Source organism: Myotis daubentonii, chromosome 9 (genome assembly GCF_963259705.1).
Source record: "Myotis daubentonii chromosome 9, mMyoDau2.1, whole genome shotgun sequence".
NCBI classification, from domain to species: domain Eukaryota; kingdom Metazoa; phylum Chordata; class Mammalia; order Chiroptera; family Vespertilionidae; genus Myotis; species Myotis daubentonii.
In genome coordinates, this window is record NC_081848.1 from 58,940,943 (window position 1) to 58,960,387 (window position 19,445).

A 19,445-nucleotide genomic window follows, 5' to 3' on the forward strand; every position below is an offset into this window, starting at 1 on the left:
AATCATAATATAGTGAGATTCATTAACTAACCCTAAAGTAGTGTGTGACCTTTAATTATTTGTTGAACTAATTGGCATGTTGTTTAATGAAGATAGCAAGTCTCTCTCTGAATATGCATTTTGGGATCAGTGTATACATATATTCATTCTATTTTGGATATAATTTCATCATTTTTATTGTGTATGCTTGTTAATATACTCAGTTTCATCTGGAATCCTTATTGTTTAATAAACATCTCCTTTATGAAACTTCATTTTCTAAAATAAGCATAATTTCATGTTGATGAAAACTGGTTACTTGTCTTCAACTGTCATTTTCGGACTGAAAAAAATTAGATAGTGACCCAATTTTAGCTGATTAAGGATATCATGTTTTTGCCATTTGAAAATAAAACTGTTCTGTCATTCATGTCTCTTCCAGTTTGATAAAGATAAACAAAGCAAAGACTCCATCTTCTTCCGAGATGGGATTAGGCGAATCGATTTTGTGCTTTCCTATGTTGATGAAGTAAAGAAAGAAGCCGAAATAAAGATGGTAAGTACTTATGTGAAAGAAATGATAATAAGAGAAAGAAGCACATCCTGTAATTGGACAGGTATGTTCCCAGTGAATTATATTGCAAAACTCAGAGGCCTCTGAAGTGTTACCGAAAGCTGAACGTGGTTGAGAGGACTACAAAATAGGCAGCCTAAGAATGAATGAATGTGTAAGATCAGTTCAATTTTGTGGACGTTTTATAGACTAACTTCTTTTTCCTCTTCAAAGTTACTTCTATTTTTATATAGTTTAGCTTAAATGTTAATTGTTACCTCTAAAATTTGAGTTATATGTATAAACATAATGTATATTTTGTATGCAACTTTTGTTTCAATTTTCATTAATCCACTCTATCTGAAATCTCCTTTAGATTATGCTCTGTTTCTTATCTTATTTTTCTTTCCATTATAACATGTCCCTTTCTGAACTTACTTATTTTTTTTTACTTAATTGCTGTGTCAAACACCATAAATTAAGTTCATAAAACCAAGGACTTTGTCTTCTTCGTTGCTATATGCCCAAATGCCTAGGACAGTGGTTGGAGCATAATAGATGCTCAATAAATATTAGGTCCTTAATACTGTCTGGCAGTCATACTTTACTTGTTTATTCTATTTTTCTCTCTACTTTCCTTGATGACTGTTTTTCAACTTTTTCTCTCTCCTCTCACCTCCAATTCCTCATCCCCATTTTCAAGCTTAGCTGACCATACTTTTCTATTTCACTGGGAAAACTAAAGTATGTAGAAGAGAAATTCTAAATTTCCATTCACATCTGTCCATTCACCAGCATCTTCACCTGCACAATCTACTATTCTTCCTGTTATCATAGAAAAACTATTATTCTGCCTACAGCCAACACCTCCACTTGTACCCTGGATCCCATTTCTTCTTGCCTACTATTCCGGAGTCACCAGTACCACCCCCCCAGGTTTGGTCATTCATTAGAAGGATACACACGCACTGTATATAGTCATATGCAATGGCCATGTTTTATTGCACTGAAATAATAGAAATAATGCTTGAGGCAAAGTCCAGAGGAAAACAGGTGCAAGCTCACAAGATTTTTCTTTCATTGGAGTGGTACAGAATGCACTTAATTCCTTGGGTAACAAGTGAATTGTTGTCTACTAGGGATTTTCATTAAAAACTAAGTGCCCTAGGATATTATTGGGGGCTGGTCACCTTCTCACCTTCTGCCTAGCACACACTAACATGTCATAGTCCCAGATGGAAAGCAAATGATTAGCACAAACGGTATTATTTATATAAACAGTTAAGGTAAATTGAGCAACTTTTATCACTTCTGGGAGTTGTGGGAACCCTCCCGAAAGCCAAGTTCCCAGACCTGAGTGCCACTCTTACAGGCAGGCCTTTCTAAGAATAGCACTTTCAAGCCTGTAATACTAACTTCTCCGTATGCCTGCTTAGGGATATTGCTCTTACAAGTCTTTCTTCTCTCTTTTAAATTATATTTTGTGTTGTTCTTTACTGGGCTATTTTTTTTTTGAATAAACAAATGTGCTGTTAATTCTTCCATATTAAAAAAAAGCAAGAACAAATACTATCACTTGATCTCAATAAAAATAAATAAATAAAATATCACCGCTTGGTCTAAATAAAAAAAAAAAATGCTATTTTAAGAAAGTAAACTCATGATAAATGCATCAGTTAACAAGATGGGCATCAGGGCTTTAAAAAATATTTTCTTATTCATAGATGAATGAGAATTATTCCTAGAATGAGATGGTTCAGCTTTGAATATAGTCCTCTTTTGTTTTTATATATTTTTAGTGTGAATTAAGCTTGTCTAGATAAATAAATAGATTGGAATAAAAGATGATTGCTCTAGCAATTTTAATCTTTTTTTAAAATCCTGAATTATACATACAAATTACAAAGTGATTCATCATAAAAGTAGTGTTTAATGGTCTATGAACTAACAATCCTATTTCCTCGAACTCAGAGAAGCAGTGGCTATATCACTTACAAAAGCAATTGTTATCACAATGAGAAGGATTATTCACTTTTTCAATACTGATACAATATTTTTAAGACTTTTAAAAATATCTTTCTATTTATTTAGAGAGGAAACGAAAGGGGAGAGAGAGAGAGAGAGAGAGAGAGAGAGAGAGAGAGAGAGATGAATCAGCTGCTTCCCACAAACACGCTGACCAGGACTCGAGCCCACAACCTGGGCATGTGCCTTGACCAGGAATCCAACTGGCAACATTTCAGTGTGGGACATTGCTCAGGCAATTGAGCCACACTGTCCATGGGATGATACAATACATTTAATGTCTCTCTCCTTTTTTTGTTTCCTGTTTGTCTTTTTCTGATAACATAGGAGAAGGGCAACTATGAAAGGGTAGCTGAGAAAGGAACCTTGCATCATTATCACAGGCCTGTTCTGAGATGTAGTGAACATATAGTAAACATTGGAAGAGGAGGGAAAGGACATATTAAAATAACTTTTCCTGGTCCAGTGTGGCTCAGTAATTGAGTGTTGACCTAGGAACCAAAAGGTCAGGGATCAATTCCCGGTCAGGGCTCATGCCCAGGTTGTGGGCTTGATCCCCAATGTGGGGCCTGAAGAGGAAGGTGATCAATGATTCTCCCTCATCATCGATGTTTTTATCTCTCTCTTCCTCTTCCTTCCTCTCTCTGAAATCAATAAAAATACTTTTAAAAAATCCTATATAATAAAGAGGTAATGTGTAAATTGACCCTCATGCCATAATGTCATCACAAGATGGGTGCCCTGCTCAGCCCCTCCCCAGGTCCCACCCCTGATCAGCCTCTTCCACCCCAATTGAGGGTGGGGCGGCTAGCCAACCCCCTCACTCCCCATGGCCCCTCACCCAGGCCAGCCACTCCCCCACGCTTTCCCAGGGCTTGGGGTACCCCAGGCAGGCTGCAGGCACAGCGTTGGTCAGAGGCAAAGGTCCTGGCTGTCCCTGCCCTAGAGAGTTCAGAAAACCTCAGCAATGACCAAAGACCAAGACCAAGTGGAAAGGTCCCTGCTGGCGCTTATGGCTCAAAGTGCCAGGAGGAGGCAGAGCATCTTGAACCTGCAACCCTGGCATCTGCACACCAAGCCTTGGGGCATGCCATGCCGGTGGAGCCTGTGGGTGAAAGGCGGAGAGCAGGGAGCTGGGATGTGGAGCTGGGAGAGGCCTAGAGTCTTCAGGAGCAGCCCATCTGCCAAGGTTGCTGTGACCTGCTCTTGGGCTTGGTCAAAGTCCCTGGTCAGCTCTGTCACTTGCCTTCCAGGCGTGGCTAGCCCTGAGCTAGCTGGCTGGCATTGCACTCAGAGAAGCAGCTTTCACTGGGCTCCATTAAATAAGAGAAATCAAAGAGCCGGGAGTAAATATCTTCCCAGCCCCTTCCTATGCCCCTGGGTGAGGAGAGCTGGGGATGGGGGTAATGGAAAATGGCTGCTGCTTTGTATTTTATAATGAAAAGACTCCTGCTATGTAGAGAGGTGAGCTCATTCATTTGCAGCAACACCAGGCATGTTCCCTGCCCCATCCCTGAAGCCTGACAGCACCTAGCAAAGGTGTGTCCGCAGAGCCATGTTGGCCTGCCTCCTGGGACTTTGGGAGCAAGTTTGAGCTGCATTGATTAAAAAAAAAATGCAAAGATTGAAAAACACCTCTTTGTACTCAAATGGCACTATAAAATGCAGATTAGAGCATCTGATTTTGTCTTCTGTGTTGATTTTGAGGCAGAGCACAAACAGGTTCATTGGAAAAGCAGAAAAAAATCAAAGGGAAAGGGAGAGGATTCTGATTCTGCCGTCCACAGCACTGAACTTCGTTTTATGTGTTTTTTTGTTATTTTTCCTTCTGTTCTTCAAGTCAGAATATGCCATTTAAACCACTTCATGGCATTAGGTAATGAGCTAATGCTTCCTCTATTAAGAGCAAGCAGCAGTGCCTTTCATATGAGTCACATACATTTAATCCATTCAAATAGAGCATACTGAGTGGAGAGAATGGTATGTGTCATTATATAAAGAACTTGGCAGTAGGATGCTATCTGGCTGAAGATCTTATTTATTTTGCAATTTGGAGAATGCAGACAAATCAGGCATTGAAAATGAATGTGCATGCTTAAGTTCATGACTTTATTTTCATCTGTAATGACCACGACTGGTCACCACTGGGTCTTGCAGCGCAGCGGGTCTGGATGAGGCTGCATGGCCTGGGCCAGGGCCAGGGGACCTGAGACTGCATCCCCCGCCCAGCAGGGCTTGACAGGGGTGGGGCTGGCCAGGTCTTGATGTTGCCCAATGGGGGTGGGGCCAGCTGGACACTTCTATTATAGAGAAAGGGCAAATAGCAATATTAAAATATTTCCTCTAATTAAATCCCTTTTAATGTGTATGAATTGTGTGCACCAGGGCACTAGTAAAGATATAAAAACATCTTTTATTCCTTGTAAAAGATTACATCTCAAGGTATCCATTTGAAGATGAGTGTCCTCTAACATCCTAGCAAAGGCTTTTAAAATTTCCATTATTATGAAATTTTTCACAATGAAATCATAATTAAAACCAAAAGTTTTTTCAGCAATTAGTGCATAGTTTTGAAGCCCACAAGTAGTGATTATTTGCATTTAATTTAATTTGACTTTTTCTAAGTGAACCTGTTCTATTCTTTAAGATTAAAACATCGTGATGATATTTTGGTTTAAAATTGTCTTATGTATCTCATTTATTTGAAGGGTACTGATAGCTTTGTAATACTGTGTCTTCCTAACTAGGAGCATGATCTGTTTCTCTATTTTTTGTTCTTATTTAGTAAAGTTTTGCGCATTTTTTTTTTCAGATAGAGATCCTGCACACTTCCTGGAGATTATCCTTAGATATATTGGAATTTTCTAGTTATTTATGAGTTAAAGTCCTGGTGAAAATCAGCACATGACATTGAGATGGGGATTCTACATAGAGTACTTTTAAATGAAACCATAGGAAGGGCAATGGACCCTCAGAGGCATCTTCATTATGTAATAAGTCTATCATGGTGTAAATTGAAATGTTCTGCATAATTCTGTTGATTCATTTTTCCATAGGAAAGAAGAAAAACATTTGAAGAAAACCTCAGAAAAACAGGTCTTGAGTTGGAAATTGAAGACAAAAGGGTAAAGTAGTTAATTTATACCAGAACCTTGGTGTTAAAATGTTCTTTTCTTCTACTCTGGCCTTTGACTAGATAAACCTTGTCTTGGGAGCAATACATTAGTTTTTCTTTTTTGGCTACAAATGTGTACACTGGGAATGGTAATACCTGTGGTTGTTCAGGTAAGTTGGTTTTTGCTCTGTGAGATGATGAGTGGAACACTTGACAAATAGATGTAAATAATTCTGTTCAGGATATGAAGAAAGTGAAGACATGGTTTTTGTTTTATATCTTTCTCATTTTGAAAGCTGCCTATAATCTGGCATCCGATCTAGTTAGCCTGGCTAATTTTTACCTGATATTTAAGACAAGGAACGTTTCTGCTCATGAATATGACACAATTTTTTTCTAACCCACTACTATTTTTCTAGAATTTCCTTCAAAATTATTTTAACCCATATTTAAGTTTCTATTCTGTCTATGAAACTCTAATACTCTTTAGTTCTAAGTTAACACTCATTAGTTCTTATCTATCCCTGTTTTTACTGAACTAATAAGTATGTATTAAACCACACACTCTATAACTAAAACATAACCATTCTTCTGTTTAATGAAACCTTATTTTCTAAAGTACTTCCTCTAGGTCAGGGTTTGGGATTTGGTTGGCCCTGCCAAGGCATTAGGGGTGAGTTAATTAAATGTTTGATCAAATATAGCAGGTTAATTTTAAGTTGATTATTTTGTGTGGCCCTTGAGTGATGTTATAAATATCCAAGTGGCCTTTTGCAGGAAAAAATAGTGTAGGCTATACATGCTCTAAGTTTGGGCTATACATAGAAGTTAGGGAAAAAGAGTGACTGCATCTTATACTTCCAAAGTGTTCCACATATACCCTAAGCACATAGCTAGTTGCTAAATCAATACTTAAGAGATTGCCCAGAACACATACGTATCTGTGGATTTCAGGCTAGTATACATTGACACTGAAATATGTATTTTAAAATATTCTTTCTTTATCTCCCCCCCCCTCTCTCTTTCTCTCTCTCTCTACATACATACATACACACACACACACACACAGTCCCCAAAAAATGTATACATATTTTACAGCTGGTAACACAATTGATGTTTCTTTTCAGATTTAACCCATTGGAATTAATTACTCAAAATGTGTATACATTTTTGGGACACCCTGTATGTAAAACCTATATATACAGTATACAACTATCTTGAGCATTTGCTCTTCTAAAAGTTTTGCTGAATTTCAGTAGATTGAAAAATGCTGTGATATCTTTACTTTGTGTTTTTATATAATTCCATTTCTTGTCCTTAATTAGCTCAGTAATAAACATATTAGTCAGCTTTCTTTTATTTTGCCTCTTTTTGTATAGAACTCTGAAGATGGAAGAACTTACTTTGTCAAGATCCATGCCCCATGGGAGGTATTAGTTACTTATGCTGAAGTGTTGGGCGTCAAACGGCCAATTAAGGAGAGTGATATTCTGCGACCGGAGAAAAGCTCCTTCCTTCTTGGGCCTCTGAAGCTCCCAAAGAACGTGAAGCATCCTGATCCGGATTATTTCACTGTCCAATTTACCAGGCATCGCCAGGAACTCTTCCTCATTGAGGACAAGTCAAGCTTCTTTCCGTCCTCATCAAGAAACAGAATTGTAGGTAGAGAAGCCATCTGGGCATATCCCTTCCAGTAAGGGATGTGTACCTTTGTTTTCCTTTATATGTACGCATGGGTGTCAGCAGGTGTTTCTGTGGAAATTTTGATAATTTATTTAGTGGTATTGGGCATGTTTGAAATTTCACTTGGCCCACTTAAGTGTGTTAACCTCCCTACTTCTCAAACTATTGTTTAAAATTGAATGGTGGCCATTGTGAACATAGTAAAGAAGGAGACATCATGCAATGCTTGGAAAGGCATTTAATTGAGAATAGGACTTATTTAAGATATTTGCAAAATGGTTTTATGATCTTAGAGTTTGGTTTTGTAAAATTAGTGCATAGTTGGAGGAATACTGGTTGTTCCAAATGGAAATGGAATGCTTTATATATAGACTAGAGGCCCAGTGCACAAAAATTTGTGCACTCGGGTCGGGGGCGGGGGGCGTATCTCAGCCTGGCCTGTGCCCTCTTGCAGTCTGGGACCCCTCAGGGGATGACCAACTGCTGGCTTAGGCCTTCTCCCCGGGGGATTGGGCCTAAGCTGGCAATCAGACATCCCTCTGGCAGCCCGGCAACCCTCGGGGGATGTCCACTTGCCAGCGGGGAGCAGACCTAAGCTGCAGTCGAACATTCTCAGGGCTGCTGAGGAGGCAGGAGAGGCTCCCACCACCACCGCTATACTGGCAGCCATCAGCCTGGCTTGTGGCTGAGCAGAGCTCCCCCTGTGGGAGCGCACTGACCACCAGAGAGCAGCTCCTGCATTGAGCGTCTGCCCCCTGGTGGTCAGTGTGTGTCATAGTGACTAGTCATTCTCAGTCTTTCTTTTGTTAGGGTCAGTTTGCATATTACCCTTTTACTATCCTATCTAATAAAAGAGAAACATGGTAATTGGCGTACGACCGCTACCTTTCCCATTGGCTAATCAGGGAGATATGCAAATTAACTGCCAGCCAAGATGGCGGCCGGCAGCCAGGCAGCTTGAAGCGAACATGAGGCTTGCTTGCTTCAGTGACGGAGGACTCCAACCTTCCCCGCCTGCCACTGCAGGCCTCTGAGCTGGCAGTTTGAAACATAGTTACAAAAATAGAAGCTAAACAAAACCCCAGAAACCAGCTTTCAGCTAGCCGGGATCTCAGACCTGGAGTTGATACAGAGTTTCGATTGTAGAACCAAAACAAACCAGATACCTGCTTTCAGGAGCGGAGGCCTAAGAGCTGGAGCCTCAGAGCTAAAGCTGGCCCAGAATAAAAAAGAAAAAAAGGAGCAGTTGGGAGCTTCAGTCCCAGCCTGAAAACAGCCCTCAGCCCCTCACCCAGACTGGCCAGGCACCCCAATGGGGACCCCCACCCTAAAGGGTGTGTGACCAGCTGCAAACAGCCATCATCCCCTCATCCAGGCTGGCCAGGCACCCCAGTGGGGACCCCCACCCTGATCCAGGACACCCTTCAGGGCAAACCAGCCAGCCCCACCCATGCACCAGGCCTCTGTCCTATATAGTAAAAGGGTAATATGCCTCCCAGCACTGGGATCAGCGGAGCTGAGAGGCCTCCCGGCACCGGGATCAACGTGACAGGGGGCAGTGCCCAAACCCCCTGATCACTCTGCGGCTCTGTGTGTGACAGGGGGCGGGGCCACAACCTCCCTATCCGCCCTGCTCTATTTGTGACAGGTAAAGGCGCCCCAACCCCCTGATCGGCCCTGTTCTGTGCCTGATAGGGGGGAGCTCCCCAACCCCCTGATCACCCTGCAGCTCTCTGTGTGACAAGGTGCGGCACCCCAACCCCCTCACCCCACGGGCCCTGCTCTGTGTGTGACGGGGTAGAGCCATAACCTCCCCATTGGCCCTGCCCTGAGTGTGAGAGTGGCGGCGCCCCAACCCCCTGATCGGCCCTGCTCTGTGGGTGATAGAGGGTGGCGCCCCCCTCCCCAGGCCCTGCTCTGTGTGTGATGGGGTAGAGCCATAACCTCCCCATTGGCCCTGCCCTGAGTGTGACAGTGGCGGCGCCCCAACCCCCTGATCAGCCCTGCTCTGTGGGTGATAGAGGGCGGCGTCCCAACCCCCTGATCTGCCCTGCTCTGTGTGTGACAGGGGGCGGTGCGCCAACTCCCCTATCAGCCCTACTCTGTGAGTGACAGGGGGGAGCTCCTCAACCCCCTGATGGGCCCTGCTCTGTGCATGACAGGGGGGAGCTCCCCAGCTCCCTGATGGGCCCTTCTCTGTGCGTGACAGGGTACGGAGCCCCAACCCCCCTGATTGGCCCTGCTCTGTGCATGACAGGGGGTGGCACCACAACCTCCCCATCGACTTTGCCTTGAGTGTGACAGGGGACGGTGCCCCAACCCCCCAATCGGCCCTACCCTGAGCGTGACTGAGGGTGGCATCGCAACCTCCCAATCCGCCCTGCTCTGTGCATGACAGGGGGCGGCGCCCCAACTCCCCAATCGGCCCTGCTCTGAGCCTGACCAGGGGCTGCACCTAGGGATTGGGCCTGCCCTCTGCCACCCTGGAGCAGGCCTAAGCCAGCAGGTCGTTATCTCCCGAGGGGTCCCAGACTGCGAGAGGGCACAGGCCGAGCTGAGGGACCCCCCCTCTCCCCCGAGTGCACAAATTTTTGTGCACCGGGCCTCTAGTATAGGATAAAGGCCTGGTGCATTGGTGGGGTCCGGCTGCTTTGCCCTGAAGTGTGTCCCGGATCAGGGTGGGGGTCCCACTGGGGTGCTTGGCCAGTCTGGGTGAGGGGCTGAGGACCGTTTTCAGGCTGGCCTGTGACTGAAGCTCCCAGCCTCACCTTTCTTTCTTTTATTTTTATTCTGGGATTTATTTACCTTCTATAATTGAAACTCTGTTGCAGTCCTGCTCGCTCCAGCTCTGAGGCCACAGCTGGCTGAAAGCAGGTATCTGGGGTTTGTTTAGCTTCTATAATTGAAACTATGTTGCCGACACTGGAGCTAAGAGCCTGCTCCAGCTCCATGGCCACGGCCGGCTGAAAGCAGCTATCTGGGGTTTGTTTAGCTTCTATAATTGAAACTTAGTTGCTTTCAGAGCTCAGAGCCAGGCCGCGGCAGGCGGGGAACCTTGGCTTCCTCCATCACTGGAGCAAGCAAACCTCCTGCTCGCTTCAGCCGCGTGGCTGCCGGCTGCCATCTTGGTTGGCAGTTAATTTGCATATCTCACTGATTAGCCTATGGGAAGCGTAGCGGAGGTACGGTTAATTACCTTTTTTGTCTTTTATTAGGATAGCATTTGAGAAACCACAGAACTTTTTCTTTTCATTAAGACTATTTTAGTCTTTTCAATAATAATATTTCCTCTCCATTTATAGTTCTAGGATCTTTAAGTTCACCATTCAAACCCTCTCTTCTAAAGAATCACATTTCTGTGCCATAGTTTCTTTGTGTTAAGATAGGAATAATATCTACCTCTTATTACCCTGAGAATTGAGTTTAGGTATGAAAGGCTTTAACAGTTTCTGGAACATAGTAAGTGCTTAGTAAGTGTTAGATATTATTTTTACTGGTGTGATTTTAGAGGGGGAAAAATGCAGGTTCTTTGTTGCTCTTACACCTTCTCTCTATTGCATATTAATGTAGTCACCAAGGTTCTAACAATCAAAAGACCCTTCCCTTGATTTTACTTTCTCTGTTTCCCTGAGCAATTGAAGACTTCATTCCCTTTAGGTTCAGTACTTAAGTGTCTTAGAAGGATTTTAAAATAACAATTTTTCTAGTTCCTACCTCTATTTTTTAATAATTCGTGGAAAGAAATATTAAACAAAATGTAATGCCTAGAATTAATGTATAATGGTATGAATCTACAAACTAAAAATTGTGTCCCCTTTTCTAACAGGATTAAATAACAACAACAAATCTAGGAGGCAGCCTATAGGTAAATAAATAAAGAGCACATGGCATGGAATCAGAAAATCTGGTTTCAGGTCATGTGTCTGCTTCTTTCTAAATATATAACGTCTTTTAAAATAGAGAGAATGATAATACTGGAAATATTGGGAAAATGAAATAAAAGAATGTCTGTGAGACACTTCATAAACTGTGAAGTACTTCAGATATCCCTGTTACACTGAAAAGTTGCTAACAAAAGACCAGTGACTCTGTAGGGACAAATTAGGAACTTGATCAGGAACAGAAATGTCAGTATTCATTCATCTGTAGTTGTTGTTTGTAAAGAGTGTCAGTACCTTAGGTTAATTTAGTTTTAAAATTCAATAATTTCCTCTCATAAAGCAATACTATTCTTGCTCTGTTGAGGAAGTTATTTGGGAGGGTAATGTAGAAAAGTCCTTTCCGTACTAACTTCATCCCAACCACTATAGTTTATGTATGTACAGATTGAACTGTACTGCAAGAGCATTTACATTGGTATGGAATTTCATACTTTTTAAAATATATTCACAACCATGTGACATATGCCCCTCACAATCTGCATTTTGTAACATCTTATATAAATGTAACATAATTCTATTAAACATTTCCACTTCTGACAGACATTGAGTTTGTTTCCAACTCTTCTGATATTACAAACAATTCTGCCCTTTATAGCATAGTATTTACATATTTCAACATATATGTAAATTTTTCTGCAAAATGGGTACCACATTAAATTTCTGAATCTAAATGCACACACATTTAAAATTTATACAGACTGCACTTTCCTGCTTTATAAAAAGATGTACTAATTTAGAATCCTAGTAACATAAATAGAGAAGGACCCACAAGTCATAAATGTACATCTCACTGAGTTATCACAAAATGCACAGCCATGTAATCCCCACCCACATCAAAAGAGAAAATATTTCTAACACCCCAGAAACCCTAGTGCCTTCTCCCAATCACTATTCCATTCTCCGGAGCAGAGATCAACTGTAATTTCTCACAGCAGAGATCAGTTTAAATTAAAACAAATAAGCAAAAAAAAAAGAATCATACAGCATTTGGCTCAGCATTTATTCGGATGGTTAACTTAGCTTTGTATAAGCTTCTTCCCACTTATTTGTGTTGTTTTGTATGGAAATTGTGTATGTGTTTTAATATGGTTTTAATTTGCATTTCTCTGATAGAAAGGAGATTGATCTGCATGTATATGTTTATTGGTCGTTTAGATAAAGCATTTCTATGAAATCCCTGCTAAAGTCTCTTGTCTGTTTTTAAATTAAGTCTTCACTTGTTGATTTGTAACAACTGTTTTTATTTCCATTTATTATATATTTTATTGATCTTTTCCTAGTTTGTGCTTCTCTCTCTCTTTTTTTAATTAATTTATTTTTTTTAATGTATTTGATTTTTTACAGAGAGGAAGGGAGAGGGATAGAGAGTTATAAACATCGATGAGGGAGAAACATCGATCAGCTGCCTCCTGCACACTCCCCACTGGGGATGTGCCCGCAACCAAGGTACATGCCCTTGACTAGAATCGAATCCGGGACCCTGAAGTCCACAGGCCAATGCTCTATCCACTGAGCCAAACCGGTTAGGGCCTCTCTCTTTTTTTTTAATGGTTGCTTTTGATGAACAGGTGTTTTCTTTGTTTTGGTTTTTTTAATATATTTTTATTGATTTCAGAGAGGAAGGGAGAGGGAGAGATAGAAACATCAATGATGAGAGAGAATCATTGATCAGTTGCCTCCTGCTTGCCCCCTACTGGGGATCAAGCCTACAACCTCGGGCATGAGCCCTTGACTGAAATCGAACCAGGGACCCTTCAGTCCGCAGGCTGATGCTCTATCCATTGAGCCAAACCAGCTAGGGCTGAACAGATGTTTTTAATTTCAATGTAGTCCACTGTCTCAAGCCTTTGCTTTATTAATAATGCTCTTAAACTTTACCAACAAGATCATGCAGTTAATTTCTGACATTATCTTCTATGAGTTATATTATTTTGATTTTCACAATGAGAACCGCTATCCACCTGGAAAAAATTGTTGTGTGTGGTGTGAGATGGAGTCCATTTCCCCCGTATATTTAGTCATTTAACTTGCTCCAATTACTGAAAACACTCAGACTTTTTTAATACTATCTTACAATTCTACTTTTATTATAACCCACATATCTATAGTATAGGCATGGGTCTTCTGAGGGGCTTGATTCTATGCCTTTGACCTCTTTGTCTATTTTTGTATCAGTGCTGACAATGTTGAACTTTACCTGTGTTCTGTAGTCTTAGAAAACAGGGACAGTTAAAGAAAACCCCCACTGTTCTCATTCTGGGAAACTGCTCACATAGAGAACCACCCTTCCTCATATGACTTAAAGAATATTCATAACCCCCACCTCCTACTCTGATTTGACAGAACCATTTGCCACATTGTTCATCACAAATTCAACTGGTAATTGAAGTGTTTATCTGGGTTAGTTGTCTTTATCCAAAAATATAAAACTTCTTTTATTTTTTATATTTTTATTGATTTCAGAGAAGAAGGGACAGGGAGAGAGATAGAAACATCAAGGATGAGAGAGAATCATTGATTGGCTGCCTCCTGCATGCCCCATGCTGGGGATTGAGCCCACAACCTAGGCATGTGCCCTGACCAGGAATCAAACCATGAGCTCCTGGTTCATAGGTTGATGGTCAACCACTGAGGCACACTAAGTCTGCTCATTGTATTAGTTTTTGGTGTACTAGATTAACTTTAAATATCTGAAGTCCCACCGGATTTTTAAATTTTGTATCTGGCTGGCTTTTTTCCTATTTGTCCTAAATACAACCTATTTTAATTGAACTCACCCCTACTAAATACTCAATTTAAGAACCTGATATAAATAATAATGATGTAAATACAATCAGAAAGGCAGAAATTCTTAAAAGTTGCTGGAACACAAATAGCAGGTAAGATTGAATTGACAGACATATAAGAGCAGAAGACACCGAAGTCTAGAGTATATAGAGGAGAAAACTGATTAAAGATATGAGTGATTACACAATAATTATAGAGAAAGGATAATCTGAGTTAATAAATTCAGATAACAGGGAAAATAGATCATCAGTGTAATTAAACGAAGGAGTATTTGAGACAGCTTGTCCAAATATCATTTCTACTCTATATTCCCCTAATTGAATTGGTGGTGCTGACATTAGACTCCAACTTGGAGCCCTAAGTATGGCAGGAATTCTGGCACAATAGGCTTCCAGAGGATTGTGGGAAATAAGAAGCAAAATAAGTTATGATTCACTCTCCACTCTCCCTAAGGCAGTGGTTCTCAACCTTCTGGCCCTTTAAATATAGTTCCTCAAGTTGTGACCCAACCATAAAATTATTTTCATTGCTACTTCATAACTGTGATGTTGCTACTGTTATGAATCATAATGTAAATATCTGATATGCAGGATGGTCTTAGGCGACCCTTGTGAAAGGGTCGTTCATCCGCCAAAGGGGTCGCGACCCACAGGTTGAGAACCGCTGCCTATGGGAATAGGCTCTCATACCCAGGAGCTGAAATATCTGCAAACTCCACATAGTCCCACCCTCCACCTCTTCCCCCAAACAACAAAGGGAAGGTTCTTTCTGTAATCAGAGCCCCTATCTACATTCAGACAAAGTAGACATTTTTAAATTGTGCTTGACAAAAATGTGGAAAGCATAGTTATGAAATGTGTGCCTCTGTATGCTTATCTTACAGGTTTATTATATTCTTACCCGATGTCCTTTTGGCATTGAAGATGGGAAGAAAAAGTTTGGGATTGAAAGACTGCTGACTTCTAACACTTATTCAGCTGCCTATCCACTCCATGATGTAAGTCTTAGTTTGGTTTTGAAATACTGAGCCCATTTTCCCTCTCACACATTCAGAGGTTGCCCTATTGGGAGAGAGAGTCTTCCCTTTGCTTTCTCTTTTTTGACAGGTTGCTTAATTCTCTCATGTGTTGGGAAAATCCCCCAAAAGTACCCTAGTTCCAAGCTGAGAGGAGGCAGAGAGAGAATGTATAATTACAAGTACTCTGAAATAGAGTTAACATTTCTTCACACTGAAGTTTTAATGGAAATAAATTCATTTGGGGAAAATTATTACATTGGCACATGACTTTTTTAGGACCCATATTGAAAATGCAGTTATAGTAAAACATTTTAGAGCATAATATTTGGAATTTCTATCTGAATTTATCAGATCTTTTATCATAAAGTTTTAAAGCTGTAAAGAAGTTAAATTACATGAATGCACGTAATGCATGCACATATTTAGTCATCAAAGGAATAATTTGTTTTAATTGTATATAAAGCATTCTGTTAGGTATCATTGGAAGATATCAATGAGTCACTCGTAGACTAGGAATTTCTGGGAAATAAAGCATGTACACAACTTCAAAACAAGCTAAAGACATCTACACTAATAAAAGACAAACATGCAAATTGACCGTACCTTCGCTATGCCTTAAGCCATGCCCACCAGCCAATCAGAGCGACTATATGCAAGGTAAATAAACCCCAGATACCTGCTTAGAGCCAGCCATGGCCACGGAGCTGGAGCGAGCAGGAGGCGTGGGTTGCCCCTGGCGATGGAGGAAGCCAAGCGTCCCTCCTGCCCACACTGGCCAACTCTGAGCTCCTCTCAAGGCTACAAAGTTTCAATTATAGAAGGTAAATAAATCCCAGAATAAAAAAAAGAAAAAATGGAGAGGCTGGGAGCTTCTGTTGCTGGGCGGACTTGGCCAGCCTGAAAACGGCCCTCAGCCCCTCACCCAGACTGGCCAGGCACCCAAGTGGGGACTTCCAACCCTAACGGGGGTGTGGCCAGCCTGAAAACAGCCATCAGCCCCTCACCCAGGTTGGCCAAACCTCCACTCCATGGGGTGAGGGTCCCCACTGGGGGTTGGGGGGCTTGACCATCTTGCAAACAGCCATCAGCCCCTCACCTAGGCTGGCCAGGCACCCCAGTGGGAACCCCCACCCTGAAGGGGCTGTGGGCATCCTGCAAACAGCCATCAGCCCCTCACCAAGGCTGGCCAGGCACCCCAGTGGGGACCCCCACCCTGAAGGGGGTGTGACCAGCTGCAAACAGTCATCAGCTCCTCACCCAGGCTGGCCAGGCACCCCAGTGGGGACCCCCACCCTGAAGGGGGTGTGACCAGCCTGCAAACACCCATCAGCCCCTCAGCCTGGCTGGCCAGGCACCCCAGCGGGACCCCCACCCTGATCCAGGACACACTTCAGGGAAAACCAGCTGGCTCCAACCTGTGCAGCAGGCCTCTATCTTATATAATAAAAGGGTAATATGCAAATTGACCCTAACAGCGGAATGACTGGTCACTATGACACACACTGACCACGAGGGGCCAGACGCTCAATGCAGGAGCTGCCCCCTGGTGGTCAGTGCGCTCCCACATGGGGGAGCTCTGCTCAGCCACAAGCCAGGTTGACGGCTCCCAGTACAGTGGTGGTGGTGGGAGCCTCTCCTACCTCCTCAGCAGCGCTAAGGATATCCGACTGCAGCTAGGCCTGCTCCCCGCTGGCAAGTGGACATCCTTCAAGGGCTCCCAGGCTGCCAGATGGATGTCTGACTGCCAGCTTAGGCCCAATCCCCTGGGGAGAAGGCCTAAGCCATCAGGTGGTCATCCCCTGAGGGGTCCCAGACTGTGAGAGGGTACAGGCTGGGCTGAGGGACCCCCCACACACACACACAAGTGCCCAAATTTTTGTACACCAGGCCTCTAGTCAGTCCATAAGAAAGATTCAGACAAATAACTGAAATTCACAAGAATGATTCTTTGAGGCCGTAAGATCATTGTACAAAATTATTGAGCTTTATAAGATCAACGAGGAAGTGACATTTTTTATGATGCCCCATTCAACCAAACCTGAAATCTTGACAGCCTAGTTTCTGGGGGCTTCTGAGGGAAACTTTCCTGTTAGATATTACATGTCTAAATATCACCACCCATTGGAAGTAGAAATCACATGGCTAAACATATGTAAACTATTTTGACATCATCTCTTGGAACTTTTATTTATTTTATTCCTGTTTTATTCTTCCATACTTATAGATGACTTTTTAATGACATGCTCTCTGTTGGAGAAACACATTCCTTAGGAATATGGAAGAACCAAGTGTTTCCATTTAAACAGGTGGCATCTGGACTTGTATGCACGCATATAAGCATAACCAATGGACATAAGACACTGGGAGGTAGGGGAGGCCAGGGGATTGTCAAGGGTGGGGAAAAAAAAAGGACACATATGTAATACCCTTTGTAATACTTTAAGCAATAAAATAAATAAATAAATAAATAAATTGAAAAAAATAAAATAAAATAAACAGGTGGCACCTAAGTCATTGCTCATGTTTTTGAAGGCAGTGTTGTTGTTGTAGTTTTGAAAAACCCAAAGCCAAGCTCTCTCTGTTCTGGGACTTACACTGTTGTGCCTACTGTCATCTGTCAGTATTCATTCAGCTACATGCTAATTGACTCTCGTCAGTTCAATGCTGGTTAGTCGATTATCTGTGGTACGGTTCTATAAGGGTGCAGCGGAATTTTCCCTGAATGAATACTCTTTTTAACAGGAGTATCAATCAGAGGAAACCATCCTCCCCACCCTTCCAAGCCTTGCCCCTTCCCTTCTCCCATATTTTTTCCCTGGGGCAAAATAAATTCTAGAAGATTATGAATTCTAAAAAATGCCATGGACATAAATAGAGAGATCTATAATAGGTTAATGAACATTGGCAATGCATTTTTTTTTGTCAATCTTTTTCACATAAGGGCTCATTCAGTTATTTGAAGATTTTGAGGATTGTTTGTTTTTAGAGCGTTAATTCTCTTCCTAATCCCAGTTCATAAAGCCAAACTAAAATGATCAAATATCCTCAATCACCAAAAAATGTTAATCCATACATCTAGCCTTCCAGTATGCTTATTAGAAAACCAGTATTACTGCAGCATTGTTAGTGAGAGCTTTAATTTACTGTTAATCTCTTTTTTTTTTAAAAAAAAAAATATATATATATATTTTATTGATTTTTTTTTTTTTTTTTTACACAGAGGAAAGGAGAGGGATATAGAGTTAGAAACATCAATGAAAGAGAAACATCAATCAGCTGCCTCCTGCACAGATCCTACTGGGGATGTGCCCACAACCACGGTACATGCCCTTGATGGAATCGGACCTGGGACCCTTCAGTCCACAGGTTAATGCTCTATCCACTGAGCCAAACTGGTTATGGCTAATTGTACTTTTTATTCCTTCCCTTCCCCCTGAATTCCCTTCACCCTGAAAGTTTATATGCTGGATTTTCCTTTATGTACTTTAGAGAATCATTTTTCCAGATACGCAGGTAAATCGGCTGCTTCTTTTTCTATTTCAGTCCTCAAGATTCAGTAGGATTAACTACAGAAGAAGAAAACTGTTGGAATCTGGATAATATAAAATGTTACACATTATCACATAGAGATATTCACATGTGCTTAATTGGGTATTTATTTATTGCTGTCTTGAGCAGTTCACTTGTCTAGGCGAGCAGTTACAAAGAACATATTGAATAGCTGGGTAGGCCGTGTTCTGCTGAGGGGTGTTAATAACCCTGCACAATACCTAACAGTGGAGAGAGAACTTAGGCATGAAGCAGTACTGAGGCTCTTAAGTGCTAAAGTTTGTTGTATAGATTTTAAGTTCTTTGGGAAATGGATATCAGTGCAGATAAGACAGGTTCCCTAGAGGGGATTCCTGTCATAGCAGTATGACTTTGGATCACCCAATTAACTGCTCTTGCAGTTTATCTTTCAATACTATCTACAATGAAAGTATTAGCTTATTTCTAAAGTCCCAGCCAGGTATATAATTCATATGCATCCTGAGCTGTGCATATTATGTTGAATTTGAGTAGAGCAGAAAGGTACTCCTGGTGAAAAGAATAGCTTGAGTAAAGCCAGAGCCTTGAAACTTGCATTTTTAAATAATTGGGTGTGAGAATTTAATAAATAAATCACTATTATTAGAGTTTACTAGAGGCTTGGTGCATGACATTCATGCACTCGGGGGTGGGGAGTAGGGGTTTCTCAGCCTGACCTGCACTCTTTAGCAGTCTGGGAGCCCTTGGGGGATGTCCGAGGGGGAGGGGCTAAGCCGCAATTGGACATCCTTAGCATTGCCACAGAGGCATGAGAGA

General features: G+C 41.8%; 1 protein-coding gene across 1 annotated transcript in view; it reads left to right on the forward strand.

The window, feature by feature from the left end:
* The window catches only part of ANO5 (anoctamin 5), a 73,070-nt gene that overhangs the window by 17,635 nt on the left and 35,990 nt on the right, over positions 1-19,445 (forward strand). Inside the window, exons 5-8 of the mRNA XM_059709147.1 lie at positions 422-535; positions 5,614-5,682; positions 7,052-7,330; positions 14,967-15,080. Coding sequence (XP_059565130.1) covers positions 422-535; positions 5,614-5,682; positions 7,052-7,330; positions 14,967-15,080 — 576 coding nt within the window. The remainder of the gene's footprint in view (positions 1-421; positions 536-5,613; positions 5,683-7,051; positions 7,331-14,966; positions 15,081-19,445) is intronic.